At 42.5% G+C, this 19,913-nt stretch overlaps 1 protein-coding gene across 2 annotated transcripts in view; it reads left to right on the top strand.

Annotated features, from left to right (window-relative positions):
• TMEM260 (transmembrane protein 260) overlaps positions 1-19,913 on the top strand; it is a 246,464-nt gene that overhangs the window by 181,213 nt on the left and 45,338 nt on the right. For both annotated transcript variants that reach the window (XM_029598248.1, XM_029598249.1), the window contains exons 8-10: positions 13,390-13,476; positions 13,700-13,814; positions 19,618-19,790. In XM_029598248.1, coding sequence (XP_029454108.1) covers positions 13,390-13,476; positions 13,700-13,814; positions 19,618-19,790 — 375 coding nt within the window. The remainder of the gene's footprint in view (positions 1-13,389; positions 13,477-13,699; positions 13,815-19,617; positions 19,791-19,913) is intronic.

The raw sequence follows: 19,913 nt of genomic DNA, 5'->3' as shown, positions 1-19,913 counted from the left end.
GGGATGGGGTGGGGGGCGGGAACCTACCAAAGCCGAGAGCAAGTATCTAGCTAGACTCACCAAGATCGATCTCAACTAGAACTGGAAGGCAGGGGGGCTAAGCTGGGGGCCTTCCTGCTCTTAGATTGGCTAAGATATCAGGGGCCTTGGCCCCGGGTGTACCGAATTAGGTATGACAATGGATAAAGTGTTGTCTTGGAATGTGAATGGCTTGGGTTCGCCCATTAAGAGGAAAACAATACTTAATCAGTTGAAGCACCTACAGGCAGATATAGCCTGCTTACAGGAAACCCATTTAACTTCCCATGAAAGCGCGAAACTGCGCAGAGAATGGGTCGGAACTTGTGTTTCTTCAGCAGCACTAGGGAAAAAAGGTGGTGTTGCAATTTTAATTCATAAAAATACCAATTTTACTATCACTAACCAAATCACTGATCAGGAAGGCCGATATGTGATAGTTGCGGGGTTGTGGAGGGATACTCTGGTTACCATCTGTAATATTTACGTGCCAAACGAGTACAATCACAGCTTCTTTGAACAGATAGGAAACCTTCTGCTAACTCAGACACAAGGAAGCTTGTTACTCATGGGAGATTTCAATTGCGTCCATGACGCTAGTGTGGATCGCAGCCCCCTGGTATTAAAGGCAAGGAACAAAAAGTTAAAGGGAGTAGCATATTTATGTACCCAGCTAGGGCTCTTGGATATTTGGAGGGTACTGCACCCCACAGAGAGAGACTACACACATATCTCAAGGGCACATGCCTCTCTATCTCGAATAGACTACATTTTGGTTTCACAAGGTAGTTTTGCCAATGTTATCTCCGCCTCTATAGAAACACAGGCCATCTCTGATCATTCGCCAGTGGCCTTACAGCTACACACAGCGCGAGGCAGAGACGGAGCACGCCTATGGCGTTTTCCATCATACCTTAAACAGAATGTACCATTTCAAACATTCTTACGGACTAAGTGGGATGAGTTTTTCCAGCACAACCAACAACATAAAGATAACCCCCAACTTTTTTGGGAAACATCCAAAGTTGTTCTCAGAGGTGAAATAATATCATATACCCAATCCTTACATAAGCAATTAAACTCTTATATATTGTTACTGGAACAGCAACTTAGACAGTACAAGACTATACTGCTTTCTACTCCTGGTCACCCAAAGACAGACTACTATAATACATTAACCCGATTAAACACTTTATTACGCACCAGGGCGCAACAGCAACTGTACAAGGGGGAACAAAAATTATTTCAGTTTGGAAATAAGGCTGGACGACTATTAGCTAACTTAGTGCGAGCTGCACGCCCGAAAACTTTTATCTCTCATATGAAAGACACCAGAGGTCAGCTGGTTACACAAAAAGCTGATATCTGTGATGTGTTTCGAGAATTTTATACACAACTTTATACTGCCGAGCAGAATGAAAGCCGCTCAGCTGAAGCGGAGTTTTTCCAAGATATCACAATCCCGCACCTCTCTCAGACACAACTAGAATTCTCAACCGCCCAATCCAACCTATTGAAGCTTCAAACGCTATAGCAACGGTACAATCTGGGAAATCACCTGGGCCAGATGGATTCTCTTATGATTTTTATAAAACATTACGTATCCAGCTGGTAGATCATCTAACTGCCTTTTACAGGGATGACCTACATAAAAATATGTTCCCGACGGACTTTAATCTTGCCCATATCACAGTACTGCCTAAACCAGGCAAAGATCCCCTACTCCCAGGGTCCTATCGCCCGATATCTCTATTGAACTGCAATCTTAAACTATTAGCAAAGGTTTTAGCAGAACGTCTAGCAGAACGTCTCAACATGCTCCTCCCCCATTTAATCTCGTCCCATCAGGTGGGCTTTGTGAAAGGGCGTAAAGGAAATGCCAATATGCTCGAATTGATTACAGCTATGAAGATGTGTCGATCTAGCCATATTCCAGCATTAGCGATCTGATTCGACTCTGAAAAGGCCTTCGATCGCGTTTCATGGACATACATGTTTTTTGTACTACGTAAAATGGGATTTAAAGAGGCTTTCTTAGATTATATCTCACTCTTGTATAGAGCTCCAAGCTCCAGAATTGTAGCCAATGGCTCTGTTTCAGGGAAAGTACCTATCTGTCAGGGGGTACGTCAGGGTTGCCCCCTTTCACCCCTCTTGTACATCCTGGCCAGGATGTACAAGAGGGGTGAAAGGGGGCAACCCTGACGTACATATTTTTATGTAGGCCATCCCTGTAAAAGGCAGTTAGATGATCTACCAGCTGGATACGTAATGTTTTATAAAAATCATAAGAGAATCCATCTGGCCCAGGTGATTTCCCAGATTGTACCGTTGCTATAGCGTTTGAAGCTTCAATAGGTTGGATTGGGCGGTTGAGAATTCTAGTTGTGTCTGAGAGAAAATAGCTGTGAGTCCCAAAATTATGGGGTTTGGAGAGCCTGAACATCCATTCAAGGTTGCAGCTTTTGCTGCTGATGTCCTGATTTTTGTATTAAACCCTGTTACCTCACTGCCGGAAGTGCTACGATTACAAGAATTTTTTGGCACCTTTGCTGGTTTAAAAATTAACCAAGAAAAATCTGAAGCTGTTGATGTTACAGGCACGGTTCGGGCTACGTGGCCTGGTCAATTTCCACTACGATGGGTAGAAAAAGAGTTAAAATATCTGGGGATCCGAGTCCCAGTCAATATTGATGATATATATGCAGCCAATGTCCAACCATTACTAACCCAAACCTCCCATACACTGGAAAGATGGCAGACACTCCCCCTCTCTATAATAGGCCGTATACAATTATTTAAAATGATACTATTGCCAAAATGGTTGTACGTACTCCAAATGATACCTCTCTGGATAGTTAAACAAGATTTGAAGTGTTTCACCAAAGCACTTAGTACTTTTTTGTGGGGGAAGAAAAAGCCGCGCATCTCTATGGATGTGTTATGCAGGCCAATTGGGGAGGGCGGCTTGGGATGTCCCAACCTTTTTTGGTATAACATGGCTTGCAACCTACGATTGGTACGGGATTGGCTATTTTCCACTTCCAAATATGTTCCCTATAACTTGCTCTTGGCCTGGTACAAAGTTTTTGGGTTAAATCCCCTTTTACAATTAGATTCTGGCCTCATACCAAACGAAATTAAAATGAACATTCTACTGCAAACCTGTCGAAGAGTGTGGGGGCAATTACTTAGGCTCCTTACCCTACCATCTCGTCTGACATCCCTTCTCACAATAGCCCACAACCCAGACTTTGTTCCAGGCATCCAAGGCTCTCCTTTCCATAGATGGTATAGACGAGGATTACGGTATATTTACCAACTATTAGATGATACCACGTCTCAACTCCATGCGTTCTCCTCCTTACAGAGGCAGTTTGAGCTGTTGTCAAAAGACTACTTTGCTTTTCTGCAAGTTCAACACTATGTCATAAGCCGAAAAGAATCTTTCTCTATATCCCCATCTTTTCTTAAGCTTAAGGAAATATTTCCAGAATACCCTACACAGAAATTGAACATCACCTGATATTATACTGCGCTCTCAAAGATGAGTACACACAAGCCAATCAAAAAACTCTATAGCAAATGGGACTGGCCTTTGTTCAAATTAACATACAAAGATTTCACACAGCTCTTTGGGTTGACTAGGGATATCACCGACAATGTGTTGTTGCAAGAAACGTTCTATAAATTCATTTGGCGATTTTTCCTATCTCCTTCTAAAGCCTACAAGCTCCAAATAGCCGCCACAGCCAAATGCCCTAAATGTCAGATACAAGAAGGCACTTATGTTCATAGCTTTTGGGACTGTCCACGCATACTTACCTTCTGGGGGGACATAGCCTGTCTATGTTCCAAAATGTTGAACCAATCATTGCCAGTAGATCCAAACTTATGGCTCTTTGGTTTTTTCGCACCCTCACAATGGGACCCACCAACTCCCATTGTACTTTTTATCCATAGAGCGGGAATACTGGGGAAAAAGCTGATTCTATTACATTGGCTTACAGATAAAACACTGACAGTGGACTCTTGGTTCACCAGAATGATTTCTTTGAGCAGTCTTGAATACAATACTGCCAAAACACCTCGTTTAAGAAATTTAAGTAAATCCAAGAAATCTGGGAACCCTTTTTTAACTATCTGAAACCTACATCCAATCCCAAACTGAACATATGAAATATCGATCTTGGTGACTCCCGCATATACCCAATTTAAGGTCCCATTGGGTACTGCTTGCCGGTGTGTAGTCATGTACACCGACCTTTCCTGCACTACCTGTAGATAGTTTTATTGGTACTGTCTGTATCTTCCGCATGATACCAAGCCATTTGTACATGTCATAACACTATTTATATTTTTTCATGAAACTATTTGAATACCTGTATCTATTCCTATTTTTTGGGAGAATAGACCTCTTACAGATTATGTCCACTGACACATCTCGAGTATCTCATCTGGTAGGTTGGGTGGGGGTGGGGGGGATATAGGGAGGGTGGTGTGGAGAAGTGGAAAGGTGGATTACTGTAATCACAATAGCAAACAACTGTCAAAATTGCTCACAATGTAATGTGTTTATATGCAATAACCACCTGTATTTTCTATGAATACTTATGTTTATCTTTATCTTTCTGGAAGTCATGGTTTTGATGGATTACACATTGTATTGAATACGGCTGTTCTCTACTTCTATACCTATTTGTGGGTGTTAATGTTAAACTTAATAAAGATATTTAAAAAAAAATAGGGGGCATTCTGGGAGCATTCTGGGGAATGGTTTAGTTATCTGGTTAACTTAGTCAAATTTCAGATTTATCTGGCTAAGGGCCTGATTCGTTAAGGCATTTCTCCCATTCTGTATCTATGGGAAAATGACTTAATGAATCAAGTTCTAAATTAGCCGGATAACTTTAGACCTACTTCAGAGCACATCTAAACTTATCTGCCCTTGTGTGGCCATGTAACATGCTACTTTACTGGATATCTTTAAAAGATATCTGGCTTTATCCCAGGACAAGCAGGATGCTAGTCCTTACCATATGGGTGACGTCATTGATGGAGCCCTATTGCGGGAAAACTTTCTGTCAAAGTTTCTAGAAACATTTGACTGGCCCTGTGAGGCCACTGAGCATGCCCAGCATGCCATGATATTCTCTGCCACAGGGGTCTCTCTTCAGCCTTCGTTTTTCCTCGCTGCTGTAAGCATCGCGGAGATAGGAGCCCTGTGAGTTTTTACTCACACATCACTGACTGAAAAAGTAATTATTTTCAAATCTCTCCCATAAGGGATCTCTCTCTCTCTTTTTCCACCAGACGGTGAGAAATCGGTATCGTTTTTACTGTAAGTAAGAACTTTTTTTCTCTCAGAAAATTTTCCCCTGTTTTCATCAACGTCTGTCGGTGAAAACATAGCTTCAGGCTTTAAAAAATGTCCGATTTGCAATCGGACTATGTCTATCACAGACCCACACCTTGAGTGTGTCCTCTGCTTAGGCGAAAAACATGATGTCTCATCCTGCCAACAGTGTGCAGAAATGACTCCAAAGGGCAGGAAGCTTAGACAAGAGAAAAATGGAGCACCTTTTTCACCTCCAACTCCTTCCCTCTCCTTCGACATTAACGAAATCGTCCCCAGCAGGAGTCACCAAAAAAATTTTGCTCAAAAAACATCGTCTGGAGGGATCCCGTGATCAGGCATCGCCAACACCGTCGACGGCGTCAATAAGGTCGGTAGTCGAACAAAGGCCTAAACATAAGCATCGGCACCGACATGCCCCGACACCTGCGTTAACTCCCTCCCCGGGAGAACCGAACGCAAAGCGGCAAAAACACAAGGAAACACCACCACTGTCAGGACCTACGACATCGATGGAACCCATACAAACATCGCATGAGGTATCATCCACTCCTCCACCACCACCGTCCATCCCAGCTGTATCACAGGAATTGTCCATGTTCATCAAGCAGGCAGTGATGCAGGCCCTGAAAGAACAAATTCCGGTGATGATGCCGGCGATTCTGCCGGTGACGTCACAGATGCCGGTAACATTACCGATGACGGTGGCACTACCGATGCCGGGGACAATCCCGATGCCGGGGTCAATACCGATGCAGGTTACACCACCGATTCCAGTGACAACTTCGATGCCACCATCGATGCCAAAGTCTGTGACTGCGAGTTTACCAGTAACCATGTCGATGGCTCTATCGGTTCCGGCACTGAACTTCATGATTGCGCCGATGCCCGGCAATAAAGGCAAAACAACTACAGTGGTTTCGAAGAGGTCATTGAGACACTAGTCCCATCTTCGATCCCAAAGCCTTCAACATCGGGGCCACTCCTTCCTGGGGATCCAGGACACCCAGTCAGCACTACATCAAATACTAATGAAAAGATCAGGATCTACTTGATTCTCTCCCCTCTAATCCAAGGGAAGAGTATCTTGAGGAGTCATATCCTGAAGATCCATTGCCAGGACCTTCTGGCATTTCTCCTCCGCCTAAGACTTCGGCAACTCCTCAACACATCCAAGAATATGACACTTGGAGTGACACAAATTCAGAAATCTCATCTGAGGATTTTATGTCTGAACCATCCCCACCAGATCCTCGAAAGAAATCTCCTCCAGAAGATTTTACTTTCACCACTTTTGTCCAGGAAATGGCTGATACCATTCCTTTCAAATTAGTTACAGAGCAGGATACCAGGCATCAAACCTTGGAGGTGCTTCAATTTGTCGACCCTCCAAAACAAGTGGTAGCCATACCAGTGCATGATGTTCTCCTAGAATTGCAACATCGCCTGTGGGAACATCCCTGCTCTGTTCCAGCTGTCAATAAGAGAATGGACAGTACATATTTAGTACAATCTGCTCCTGGGTATCAAAAATCGCAGCTCCCTCACCATTCAGTAGTGGTGGAGTCGGCACAAAAAAGATCAAAAAGAATTAGAACACATTCATCGAATTCCCCAGGTAAATATCACCGGTTTTTAGATTCCCTGGGTCATAAAGTCTATCAAGGGGCCATGTTGAACTCTCGAATCTCTTCATACCAACTCTACATGACCCAATATCAAAGAGATTTGTGGAAACAAATGCAAGATTTTGTTCCATCTCTTCCAACTCAGTATCAAGAAGCAGCCCAGGCCATCATCCACAAGGGTCTGGAGGCCAGAAAACATGAGGTCCGGGCAGCCTATGACGGATTCGAAACAGCTTCCAGGGTAGCTGCATCAGGGATCAGCGCCAGAAGATGGGGATGGCTTAAGGCCTCAGACCTGAAGTCCAAGATAAATTAGTGGATCTCCCTTGCTTGGGAGATAATCTTTTTGGATCCAAGGTCCAGGATGCAGTGACTCAACTAAAGGAGCACACTGAAACACTGAGGCAGCTTTCTTCGCTTCCACAAGATCCCCCTATGCACTCTGCACGTAGGCCTCTGCGAAAAGAAACTAGAAGACCTTTTTACAGACAAAGGAGGTATTACCCCCCTATGTCTCTAGCCAGGCCTTCTAGAACTCAACAAAGACCGCAACCAAGACAGCCGATGGCAGTTAGGCCTCAACCTGCTCCGCAGACAGGACCTGCTGCTGGTTTTTGAAACCACTTCCAGAGAACTCAGCTATTTCTCCAATCCTCAGCCAGAACTTCCAGTGGGAGGCCGGATATCCAAATTTTACAACAATTGGATGCCAATAACATCAGACCAATGGGTTCTGTCCATAATATCTCGAGGATACCAACTCAATTTCCTCTCAATTCCCACAGATTTTCCTCAGAGTCATTTTCATCTCAGCGAAAATCACATGCTTCAACTACAAGTAGAATTATCCACCCTTCTGAAAGCCAGGGCTGTAGAGCCGGTGCCCCGGCCTCAGAGGGACAGAGGATTCTATTCCCGTTATTTCCTCATTCCAAAGAAAACCAGAGGCCCTCGTCCCATTCTAGACCTCAGAAATCTCAACAAATTTCTAAAGAAAGAAATGTTCAGGATGATTTCTCTAGGCACCATGCTTCCACTTCTTCAAACAGGAGATTGGCTTTGTTCTCTGGATCTACAAGACGCTTACACTCACATTAAAAAAAAACATAAGAACATAAGAAAATGCCATACTGGGTCAGACCAAGGGTCCATCAAGCCCAGCATCTTGTTTCCAACAGTGGCCAATCCAGGCCATAAGAACCTGGCAAGTACCCAAAAACTAAGTCTATTCCATGTTACCATTGCTAATGGTAGTGGCTATTCTCTAAGTGAACTTAATAGCAGGTAATGGACTTCTCCTCCAAGAACTTATCCAATCCTTTTTTAAACACAGCTATACTAACTGCACTAACCACATCCTCTGGCAACAAATTCCAGAGGTTAATTGTGCGTTGAGTAAAAAAGAACTTTCTCCGATTCGTTTTAAATGTGCCCCATGCTAACTTCATGGAGTGCCCCCTAGTCTTTCTACTATCCGAAAGAGTAAATAACCGATTCACATCTACGCGTTCTAGACCTCTCATGATTTTAAACATCTCTATCATATCCCCCCTCAGCCGTCTCTTCTCCAAGCTGAAAAGTCCTAACCTCTTTAGTCTTTCCTCATAGGGGGAGCTGTTCCATTCCCCTTATCATTTTGGTAGCCCTTCTCTGTACCTTCTCCATTCCAATATTTCCCCCTCATCGCAAGTATCTGCGCTTCATGGTGGGTCATCAACATTTCCAATACAAAGTATTGCCATTCGACCTTGGCTCTGCTCCCAGAGTATTCACCAAATGTCTGGCAGTAATAGCGGCACACTTGCACAAACAAAGTGTCCATATGTTTCCATATCTAGACGACTAGCTCATCAAAAGTCAGTCTCTACAAGGAGCTCTCGCTTCTCTCAATTAAACAATTACTGTACCTCGTTCGATGGGATTTCTCATCAACTATCAAAAATCCCATCTTACTCCATCTCACCTGCTTCAATTCATAGGAGCAGAATTGAACACTATCCTCTCAAGGGCTTTTCTACCCGACAATCGGGCAGAGACACTTTCCCTACTGGCAAACTCGCTCCACTCAAGAAACAAGCAACAGCTCATCAGTTTCTAACTTTATAGGCCACATGGCCTCCACAGTTCACGTCACTCCTATGGCAAGGCTAGCCACGAGAGTCACCCAGTGGACTTTGCGATCACAATGGATCCAGGCCATTCAACCACTGCATTCTCCAATTCAAGTCACCCACCAGCTACGATCATCTCTGCTATGGTGGGCGAACAAAGACAACTTGCACAAGGGCCTACCCTTCCAGCAACCAGTCCCACAAATGACATTAACTACAGATGCATCCACCTTAGGTTGGGAGCTCACATAAACACTCTCCAAACCCAAGGCACTTGGACAAAACTCGAAGCAATATTTCAAATCAATTTCCTGGAGCTCCGAGCTGTACGTTATGCGCTGCATTCGTTCAAGGACTGCCTTTCACACAAGACTGTTCTCATCCAAACAGACAACACAGTAGCCATGTGGTACATCAACAAACAGGGAGGTACGGGCTCGTATCTCCTTTGTCAAGAAGCTGCACAGATTTGGGACTGGGCCCTGACACACTCAATGTTTCTCCGGGCCACCTATCTGGCAGGCATCCACAATGTAGTGGCAGATCGACTCAGTCGTCAGTTCCAACCACACGAATGGTCCCTGGATCCCTCAGTAGCGACCAGGATATTTCGACGTTGGGGACAACCAACAATAGACTTCTTTGTGTCACATCTGAATCACAAAGTGGACAAATTCTGTTCTCTACACAAATGAAACTGCCAGCCAAGGATGCCTTTAGAATGCCCTTGGAACTCAGGCCTTCTATAAGCGTATCCTCCAATACCGCTCATAACCAAAACTCTTGTGAAGCTACAACAGGACAAGGGGTCCATGATACTCATAGCCCCATATTGGCCTCGACAAGTATGGTTCCCCACACTACTCGACCTCTCAGTCAGGGATTCAATTCGCCTGGTAGTAGCTCCCACTCTCATAACTCAGGATCAGGGTCGGTTGCGCCATCCCAACCTTCAATCCCTGTCCCTGACGGCATGGATGTTGAAAGCTTGATCTTACAACCACTCAATCTTTCAACCAATGTGTATCTCAAGTGCTTATAGCTTCACGTAAGCCTTCCACACGAATGAACTATTCTTGGAAATGGAAAAGGTTTACTTTGTGGTGCAAACAGGATATTGATCCTTTCACCTGCCCCACCACTTCTCTACTAGACTACTTATACCATCTTTCAGACTCTGGTCTCCAGACTTCATCTGTAAGAGTCCATTTAAGTGCAATCTCAGCTTACCATAACAAGATGGAAGATGCACCAATATCCACACAACCACTTGTCAGATTTATGAGAGGTTTAACTCAACTTAAACCACCAATTTGGCCACCAGTTACAGAATGGGACCTTAATCTGGTCTTAACAAGACTCATGCGTTCTCCTTTTGAACCCATGAATTCCTGTGATCTTAAATTTCTCACATGGAAGACTATCTTCCTCATAGCCATTACATCAGCTAGAAGGGTTAGTGAGTTACAAGCACTTGTCACGTACTCACCCTACACGAAATTCCTACATGACAGAGTGGTTCTCCATACACATCCAAAATTCCTTCCCAAGGTAGTTACGGAATTCCACTTGAACCAATCCATAGTTTTATGTTCTTATAGCATGGGGCACATTTAAAACTAATCGGAGAAAGTTCTTTTTTACTCAACGCACAATTAAACTCTGGAATTTGTTGCCAGAGAATGTGGTTCGTGCAGTTAGTATAGCTGTGTTTAAAAAAGGATTGGATAAGTTCTTGGAGGAGAAGTCCATTACCTGCTATTAAGTTCACTTAGAGAATAGCCACTGCCATTAGCAATGGTTACATGGAATACACTTAGTTTTTGGGTACTTGCCAGGTTCTTATGGCCTGGATTGGCCACTGTTGGAAACAGGATGCTGGGCTTGATGGACCCTTGGTCTGACCCAGTATGGCATTTTCTTATGTACCCACGTTTTTTCCAAGGCCTCATTCTCATCAAGGGGAACGGGCCTTACATACCTTGGACTGTAAGCGTGCGCTAGCATTTTACTTAGACCGCACTGCAGTCTACAGGAAATCCCCTCAGCTCTTTGTATCTTATGATCCAAACAAACCGGGTAAAGCAGTGGGTAAACATACTCTATCCAACTGGTTAGCAGATTGCATACAGTTTTGCTATGAAAAAGCAGGCCTTCCTCTCCAAGGGCGAGTAAAGGCACATTTAGTAAGAGCAATGTCAACCTCAGTAGCACACTATCGTTCAGTGCCAATCCTTGACATATGTAAAGCAGCAACATGGAGTTCTCTTCACACCTTTGCAGCTCATTACTGTTTGGACAAGCAGGGATGACAAGATTCAGCCTATGGACAATCTGTCTTAAAGAACTTGTTTCCAGTTTAAACCCAACTCCTTCTACAGCCAGCCTGCTGTGATCTTCGGCTGCCTCATTTTCAACAACAATACTTTACTGTTGCTTCACTACAAAATGACTCAGCTCTAGCTTGCTAATCACCCATATGTAAGGACTAGCATCCTGCTTGTCCTGGGATAAAGCAAAATTGCTTACCTTGTAATAGGTGTTATCCCAGGACAGCAGGATGTAGTCCTCACGAAACCCGCCCGCCACCCCTCTGAGTTGGGTCCGATACGTTTTATTTTATTTTTTGCTAAAGATTATTGCCACGTACGAGACTGAAGAGAGACCCCTGTGGCAGAGAATATCATGGCATGCTGGGCATACTCAGTGGCCTCACAGTGCCAGTCAAAAGTTTCTAGAAACTTTGACTGAAGGTTTTCCCTCAATAGGACTCCGTCAATGACGTCACCCATATGTGAGGACTACATCCTGCTGTCCTGGGATAACACCTATTACAAGGTAAGCAATTTTGCTAAATAGCACTTGCAACACATTAAAAAAAAAGTCTGTGATTCCTGTACCCTCCCAGACCTCTCTTATTGGTGGGAGCGGGGAAGTGGATTCCTCACTCCCACCAGAGAAGTTTCAGGAAAAAGGGGAATGGGGAGGGTCAGTGGGAATGGAAGGTGCAGGCACAACATTTGAGTACTGCTGGTGTGTGTGAGGGAAAGGGGACACTCAATGTTAATACTTGGCAATATTCAGGGCAGGGACCTGGTCTATAAAGCAGGGGCCTTCTACTTTAGTATGAGAGGTTTGGAGGGGTGCAGGAATCACAACCTGACAAGGCCATGTGACACATTTTGGAAGGAGGGAGTGAGGGAATCGGGCTTGCTGGCCCTTTTATTTCATTTTTAGTTGTTGACAGTACTACTTAGCCAGATATCTTTTAAGGATATCCAGTTAAGTAGCACGTTATCCAGCTACACTTAAACCCTATCTGGCTACTTTTCATATTAGCTGGTTAGTTTTTTGTGTTATCCGGCTACATATAGCCAGATAACTTTAGATTAGTATATTCAATGGGGCAAGTTATCCAGCTAACTTTAGCTGAATAACTTGTCCACTAAACAACCTACTGAATAGTGGCCTCATAATTATCGTTTTCATGCAACCTTCAGCTTGGGATTGTGTGGCTGTTCTCTTTCCTACTTTCCCGCCGAGAAAGCAAAGTTGCTCACTTATAACAAGATTTTCCATAGGTAGCAGGACAAATCAATCAACAGCCCTGCTCTCCTCCCCTTAAAATTGAAGGTTTGTTTACCATGAAGACAGGAGACTCATGCTTCTGCAGTTGTGTGGGAATGCCTGGGCATGCTCAGAAAAATCTGGTCAGCTCTCCATCTTGCACCATCAGATGACACCACCCCTTTATATGGTTGATTTGTTCTGCCATCGATGGAGAATTTTAGAACTGTCCTCCAGTATGACCAGACTTACCTGGATAATGCTATCTAGCTAAAGTTAAGCCCCATACCTGGAATTCCCCATCACTACCTCTTTTTTTTTTTTTTTCTTGGCTAAATTTTTTGTGGGTAATTTTGTCTGGACAAAATTTAATCAAAGGGGGAAGAGGGGAAGGAATTGTTAAAACCAAACATTTGTCCAGGTTACTCACAAAGTTACCAGAACAGATCTTTTAAATATGGATCTCCGAGCTATTATAAGTTTTCTGACAGAGTTTGCTGTTCAGATCCTTCCAATATGCTATTGTTTACAGTATTTTGGTGAAATATGCTTTGATTCCTGAATTTTTGGAAGAGCAAAAAGTATTGAAAGGCCTAAAGAACTTATACCGTAATATAAACATTCATGTTTTCTTAATTACCATTACAAGTAACAATATTGCTTTTAGGAGCACGAATCACTATTATTTATGCAATATTATTCTCTGCAGTTTTCAGATGACATGTATGAAGACAGAACTTACTCTATTGGCACCAATACTTACTATCATAGCATTAATACGATGTTTTGCAAAGCCGTAAGTATTGAGATCTTGCTAGCAGTTTTTGTGTTTCATACAGAAAGATGTTATTGTTATATTGCAAGAGTTCAATCTTTATATCTGATTGATTAAAAACTTTGAAATAATCCTCTCACTTGGAACAGAATGCAGTTGAACACCACTGCATTCTTTGTAAGTATGGAATCTGTTTTCTTGAGTGAAGGCATTTGTAGTTAAAGTTATTCTGTGTCTTTTGCAGAGAGAAGCTGAAATATTCATTAGTATGGCTATTTACTGGAATGCTCACCATCTATTCTTTATTCTTTGCATGGAGGGCAAACCTTGACGTCACAAAACCACTTTTTTTAGGTGTGGTAAGTTAAAACAAAATACGTAGACCATACCTTTAATTTTCATTATATTTTCTAAAATGTATTTTACCAGTTCAGTTTTGGAACATTTTTAGTTCTAAATAAGTACTACTTTAATTTGCAAATTCAAAAGAAAAAAAGAAAAATTGTTATATGAAATATAGATTGCTAGAACTATTATTAGATTTAATGCTTTGCATTGCAGACCAGTTTGTTTTGATCTGTACAGCCCAGTATGATGGTCCTTAGATAACTAGTGGCATGCAAAGCTAAAAATATTGAGGTGGGGAGCTAGGGGCAAGAATACCTGCACCGGGAGAATTGCTGCACCTGGGACGCCTGGTGAAGTGGAGCTGTAGCAGGGCAAAATGACATCGGAAGGCGCCTACCCCCTTGCACATAAAATCAGACGGATCTACTGCATGAGTGGGGAGTTCGGGGCAAGGATTTCTGCACTCAGGATGCCTGGCGAGATAGAGCTGTAATGGCACAAATAACATCATCCAAAGGTGCCTACCCCTTGCATATAAAATCAGCTGGACCTGTGGTGTGAGACGCTGGCATGCACCAAAGGAGTGCGCCCCTCCAAGTTTTCAAGTCCTGATTCCTTGCTATGGGAAAGAAACAGAAAGGAGTTCTTTGTTCAGTCTCAACAAATACGGTTACTACTGTTATCACAGACTGAGAGCCCTTGGCTAGGCTGCGTGATTGATGCAGCCTAGCATACGAACCATCTAGGGCCATGCTGACAGCAGATGGACATGCTCTGCTGGTCTGGGCTTCACCTGTACCAGCTTTGTTCCCCCACAGGTTGAGCCTTTAGATTCCAGGTGCCAGCAGGGCTTAGGCGATGGTCCTGTAGAGCGAGCGGTAAAGCGGAGTCCAAAAGAAGACTAAGGTCTGGACAGATGGGATGGCAAGCATAGTCGAGGTCCAGGCCTAGGTCAAAACCAAAAGTCAGGGAGAAGATTAACAAGACAAAGACAGACAGGGGCAAGGCAAAACAGGATATGTGGCAGGATATGAGACACGGAGACTAGGACTGGAGCGAGAGGGAGTTGGAGTGGATTAGGCAGGAACTGAAGCAACATGCACTGCATGACAAGGCAGGAGACCCATTTCTGAGGTATCCATTGCTCTGTGAAGTAGGCTTAAATAGCCTGAACCTGCTGACGTCAGCAGAAGGTGCTGTGGCTGGGTTCCCGCCACAAAGCCTTTATCTGTTGGCACACCATGTGTGCATGCCCTTGGGGGGGGGGGGGGGGGGGCTCCAAGGAGATGCAGCATGGTGTTGTCCCTGCTGCATCCAGGGCATGTTGTGGCAGCATTGGTGAGTGTGCTGTTGCAGGACTATCATGTGACCGGCCAAATGTTACAATACCCCACCTTTGGTTAGGGTTTGTGGGGAAAGCACTGATAGAATTCTCTGGTGAGACAGGCTTTCACATTGGTTACAGGTTCCCATGTGTTTTCCTCTGAGCCAAAGCCCTTCCATGAAATGAGGTAAAATAACTTGCCTCTGATGATCTTGGAATTCAGAATGTCCTTTACCTCATACTCTGAGTCTTATTCAATGGTCGCATTGGTTGGCTTGGGAATGGACCATATTGGCTATGACAAAAGTAAGGACAATGGAATGTGTTATGGACCTTGAATGATGGAGGTAGCTTTAGCTGGTAACAGACTGGGTTCAGTTGGCAAATATTAGGGAATGGACCACTAAAATGTGGTGCAAATTTCTTAGAAGTTGTCCGCAAATGGAGATTACGGGTGCTCAGCAATACCATATCACCCAGATTAATGTGGGGAGCTGGTCAGCATCTCTTATCAGCTTGTTTATAGTTTCCTGTGGCCAGGGTGAGGAGCTGACATGTCTTTTGTCACAGTTATTTTAGATTCTGGCCCATGGCATTGGCTGTGGGACAGGGTATCACTAGAGGTATTGGCAGGGTACTCGTGGGTATCTGCATATACAATCTTGAATGGCATTGAACCTGAGGATTCTCCAGCATGATTGTTATGACAGAATTCTGCCAGAGGAGTAAAGAAGTCCAGTCGTCTTGTTCTTGTTTACATTGGCTTGTAGAAAAGTCTTGAGAATTTGATTGGTCCGCTTTGCCCGTTGATTTGCAGGTGGTAGGCTGATGAGAAATCCAGTGAAATCTGACATTTCCAACAAAGGTTCTTCCAGAATTTTGTAGTAAACTGTACTCCGCAGTCAGAGAGTATGTGCTCAGTTAATCCTTGGAGTCGGAGGATATGCTGAAAGAAGAAATGAGCCAATTCTGGGGCAGAGGGAAGTCTAGAGAGAGGTGTAAAGTGGCCCATTTTTTGAGAACCGGTCCACTAATACCCATATGACAGTGCAACCGTCAGAAAGGGGAAGGTCTGTGACAAAGTCCATGGCTAGGTGGGGCCATGGTCTTTTGAGGACTGGCAATGGTTGTAACAGTCCCAATGGATGAGCATGGGAGGTTTGATGACCTCACAATTAGGACAGGATTCCACGTAGCAACTAACATCTAATAAAGCAAATCGGAAGGCGGTCCCATGTAGCCAAGGCAAAAAACAACAAAGGGACAACCTTATGCCGTGGAAAGATTTTATTATTTTATTCTTTCAAAATGCCCAACTCCGGCCGAGTTTCGCCAAGTGAGGCTGCATCAGGGGCTAAAGATTAACATTTAAAAATAAAGAATTATTAAAAAAAAAAAAAAAAATTGAAATTGCAAATCAATATGCACATTCTTAAACATCACATATATATGAAGAAATTTTACCTCAAGTTGCTTCTGATGGTTATGAAACTACATAAACATTCTTTCATGTAGTAACAATGGGGCAAACAAAAACCTAAATATACAATAGGATGACAAAAGATTGTGGTATAACTCAATCATATAAACAGACAATTTCAATATTTTAACAAACCAAAAAGATAATAATGTAATACATAAACTTTATCTACCTTGAAAATATACTTCCAAAAACAATTAGAATTATATAAAAACATAATCTTTATACATACATTAGACCAGGAAAAAGAACAAAATTCTTAATTTAAAATGTTTTTATACAATTTAAAACTATCGTATTTATTAAACCAATCAACAAAAATAGAGACACAAAACTAGAATCTACCCAAAGAAAATTTGTAATTAATAATTACCTTAAATATGCAAGCAGTGTGAGTTGTATAAAAAAATTTTAAATTAAGAATTTTGTTCTTTTTCCTGTTTCTGTTTTTTGTGGTCTAATGTATGTATAAAGATTATGTTTTTATATAATTCTAATTGTTTTTGGAAGTATATTTTCAAGGTAGATAAAGTTTATGTATTACATTATTATCTTTTTGGTTTGTTAAAATATTGAAATTGTCTGTTTATATGATTGAGTTATACCACAATCTTTTGTCATCCTATTGTATATTTAGGTTTTTGTTTGCCCCATTGTTACTACATGAAAGAACGTTTATGTAGTTTCATAACCATCAGAAGCAACTTGAGGTAAAATTTCTTCATATATATGTGATTTTTAAGAATGTACATATTGATTTGCAATTTCAATGTTTTTTTAAAAAAAATAATTCTTTATTTTTAAATGTTAATCTTTAGCCCCTGATGCAGCCTCACTTGGCGAAACTCGGCCAGAGTCGGGCATTTTGAAAGAATAAAATAATAAAATCTTTCCATGGCATAAGGTTGTCCCTTTGTTGTTTTTTGCTTTGGCAACTAACATCTAGTCTTACTTGCAGCCACCAATAGTGGCATAGAAACAGTTCCAGAATTTAGGCCATACCCGGACGTCCAGCTAGGCGAGAGTCATGGGCCTATCGGGAACACCTTTTCTCGAAGATGTTCAGGGTCAACCATTTTCCCCGGGAGTACTGGAACTATTACTGTCTCCAGGATTTTTATGAGTCTGTGATGTGACATGGTGATTCCAATGTATCTTCTGCTTCAAAGGACCAAGAGTCTTGAGCCAAAAAAGTATTTATATTCTGTGTTGATTATGTGACCGTATTTTGTGGTGTATAAGTTGTGGGGTGTTTTCTCAACAATTTCAATGATTGCGACTTATACATCGGTGCAACTTATCTACTGACACATTCATATTCTCTCTCTCTGTGCATTCGTCCTCCACAACACTAGCAAACAGACTCGCAGCCGATGCATCCTGCACGTCCTCAGTGTGGTGATATACTCTGCAAGTCCATAGTGTGCCAATACAGTCTCCATGCTCTCATGCCGCTGATACACTCTGCATGCTCTCCCTGTGCCTGCTGCTCTGCCCTCCACAACACTGGCAAACAGATTCACAGCTGATGCATCCTGCACACCTTCAATGTCCCGATACAGTCTCAACATGGTCATGCTGCCAATACACTCTGCACACTCTCACTACTCCTGCTTCTCCACCCTACGCACTGCTGGCAAACAGACTCACAGCCAATGCATCCTGCATGCCCTCAGTGAACCGATACGCTCTGTACAAACAGGTGCTTCTTGTACAAAGGTGCAACTTATCTACCAACTTTTTCATGATAATGGCTATTTATAGAGGGATGCAACTTATACACTGGAAAATACAGTAATTATTCTAGTTGCTGTCTTAGCCCTGGGAAAAACTGAAATTCTTATAGGTTGTATTATCTTTTATTGGCCCCATAAAATAGCTGTTCCAGTATATGAGCTTTGGAGATCCCACAAGCCCTTTCTTCAATTATGGCTGCAAGACTGAAGGATGGAAGCATTTGTAGTTCCAGGAATTCAGACAGTGGGTCATTGGTGGCTGGTGGGTCCTAAAGTAACAGGTGTGACAGGGTGGTTTCTCCATTACGCTTTGAGCTACCTCCTTCTCCCCAACATAACCTTCATTTTCTCTCTTTCTTCCTGTTCCCCAGATCAATAGCAGGAGTATGTGCTCATCTCTTCTGTGTTGAGCTCAGTCTCCTTCAGAAGTTATTGAATTTTTTGTACCAGTGCAACCAAGGGAGACTAATCTTTCTCTCTCAGCTGTCAGGTTTGTCTTCAAGTCTCCTCTTACCCTAGCTAGGCCACTTTCCCTATTGCTCTTCAACTTAGTTGTGCCTGCCAGCAAACCTTTGAGCATGGAGCAGCTAGGCTAGTCACACCTGAGAGTCTGATTACAGTGAGTCCACTATTGGATGACAGATCATCATTGTCCATGGGATTCACCTTCCAACTGCGGAAGCACATAGATACTGAGTGAGACCTGGGGTTGCTCAGCAAGAATTAGGAAGGGTATTTGAATGCTGTACCATCGAATCTTCGTGCCAGTCACTACTAGTAGACGTATACAAGAAGTAGCGAGTGGATATTAGATTGATAGACCTCCACTGTGAAAATTCCTTCCCCATAACATTCTGTTACTATAAATGGTTCCTTTCTTCAGTCTTGCAGCCACATTAGAAGAAGGAACCAGTAGAGTCTCAGATGTTCATATTCAGCAACATCTTTTTGTTGGTCCAGTGAAAGATACAACAACCTACAAAGGTTCTTGAAGTTAACCAATTACATCGGAAAAGGTTACATTAAGGACCAATTCAAACTGTTTTCTGGTTTAATGTGCTTTATAATGTATGTTTAATTGCCTCATTTGAAATATTAATTAAACCATAGCACATGTGAATGTCATTAAGCATTGTTAAGGCTGATTTAGGATGTCTTAACTGTACAGATGTTAATATGTGGTCACGTGATTTTTACTTGATGAATCACAATGCTGAATTTTTCCTTACTATTTTGTAAAAGTTCTTTATATATTATTTCTTACCTTTTCTCAGGTAGAAAGGTTTTGGATGCAAAGCAATGCAGTGGTTTCTGTCCTAACAGGTCTAGGACTAGTATCGCTTGTCTCTCTGTTTAAAAGAGTGCTGGAAGACAATTGGGTGATTCAGTACATAGAGTGGATTTTTGCTATCAGTTTTGTTACCTGCCACATTCATTTTAATTACAGGTAATTTGTATGATTGGTGCTTTATACACATTGCCTTTCATTGTTAAATAATTATTAAATTATTTTCTACCAATAATGGTCTGTTTCTTTTATGTTTTAATCATTAAATCTTAGTATTGGATT

This window comes from Rhinatrema bivittatum, chromosome 4 (genome assembly GCF_901001135.1).
Source record: "Rhinatrema bivittatum chromosome 4, aRhiBiv1.1, whole genome shotgun sequence".
NCBI classification, from domain to species: Eukaryota; Metazoa; Chordata; class Amphibia; order Gymnophiona; family Rhinatrematidae; genus Rhinatrema; species Rhinatrema bivittatum.
This window is presented reverse-complemented; position numbering and strand designations above follow the sequence as displayed.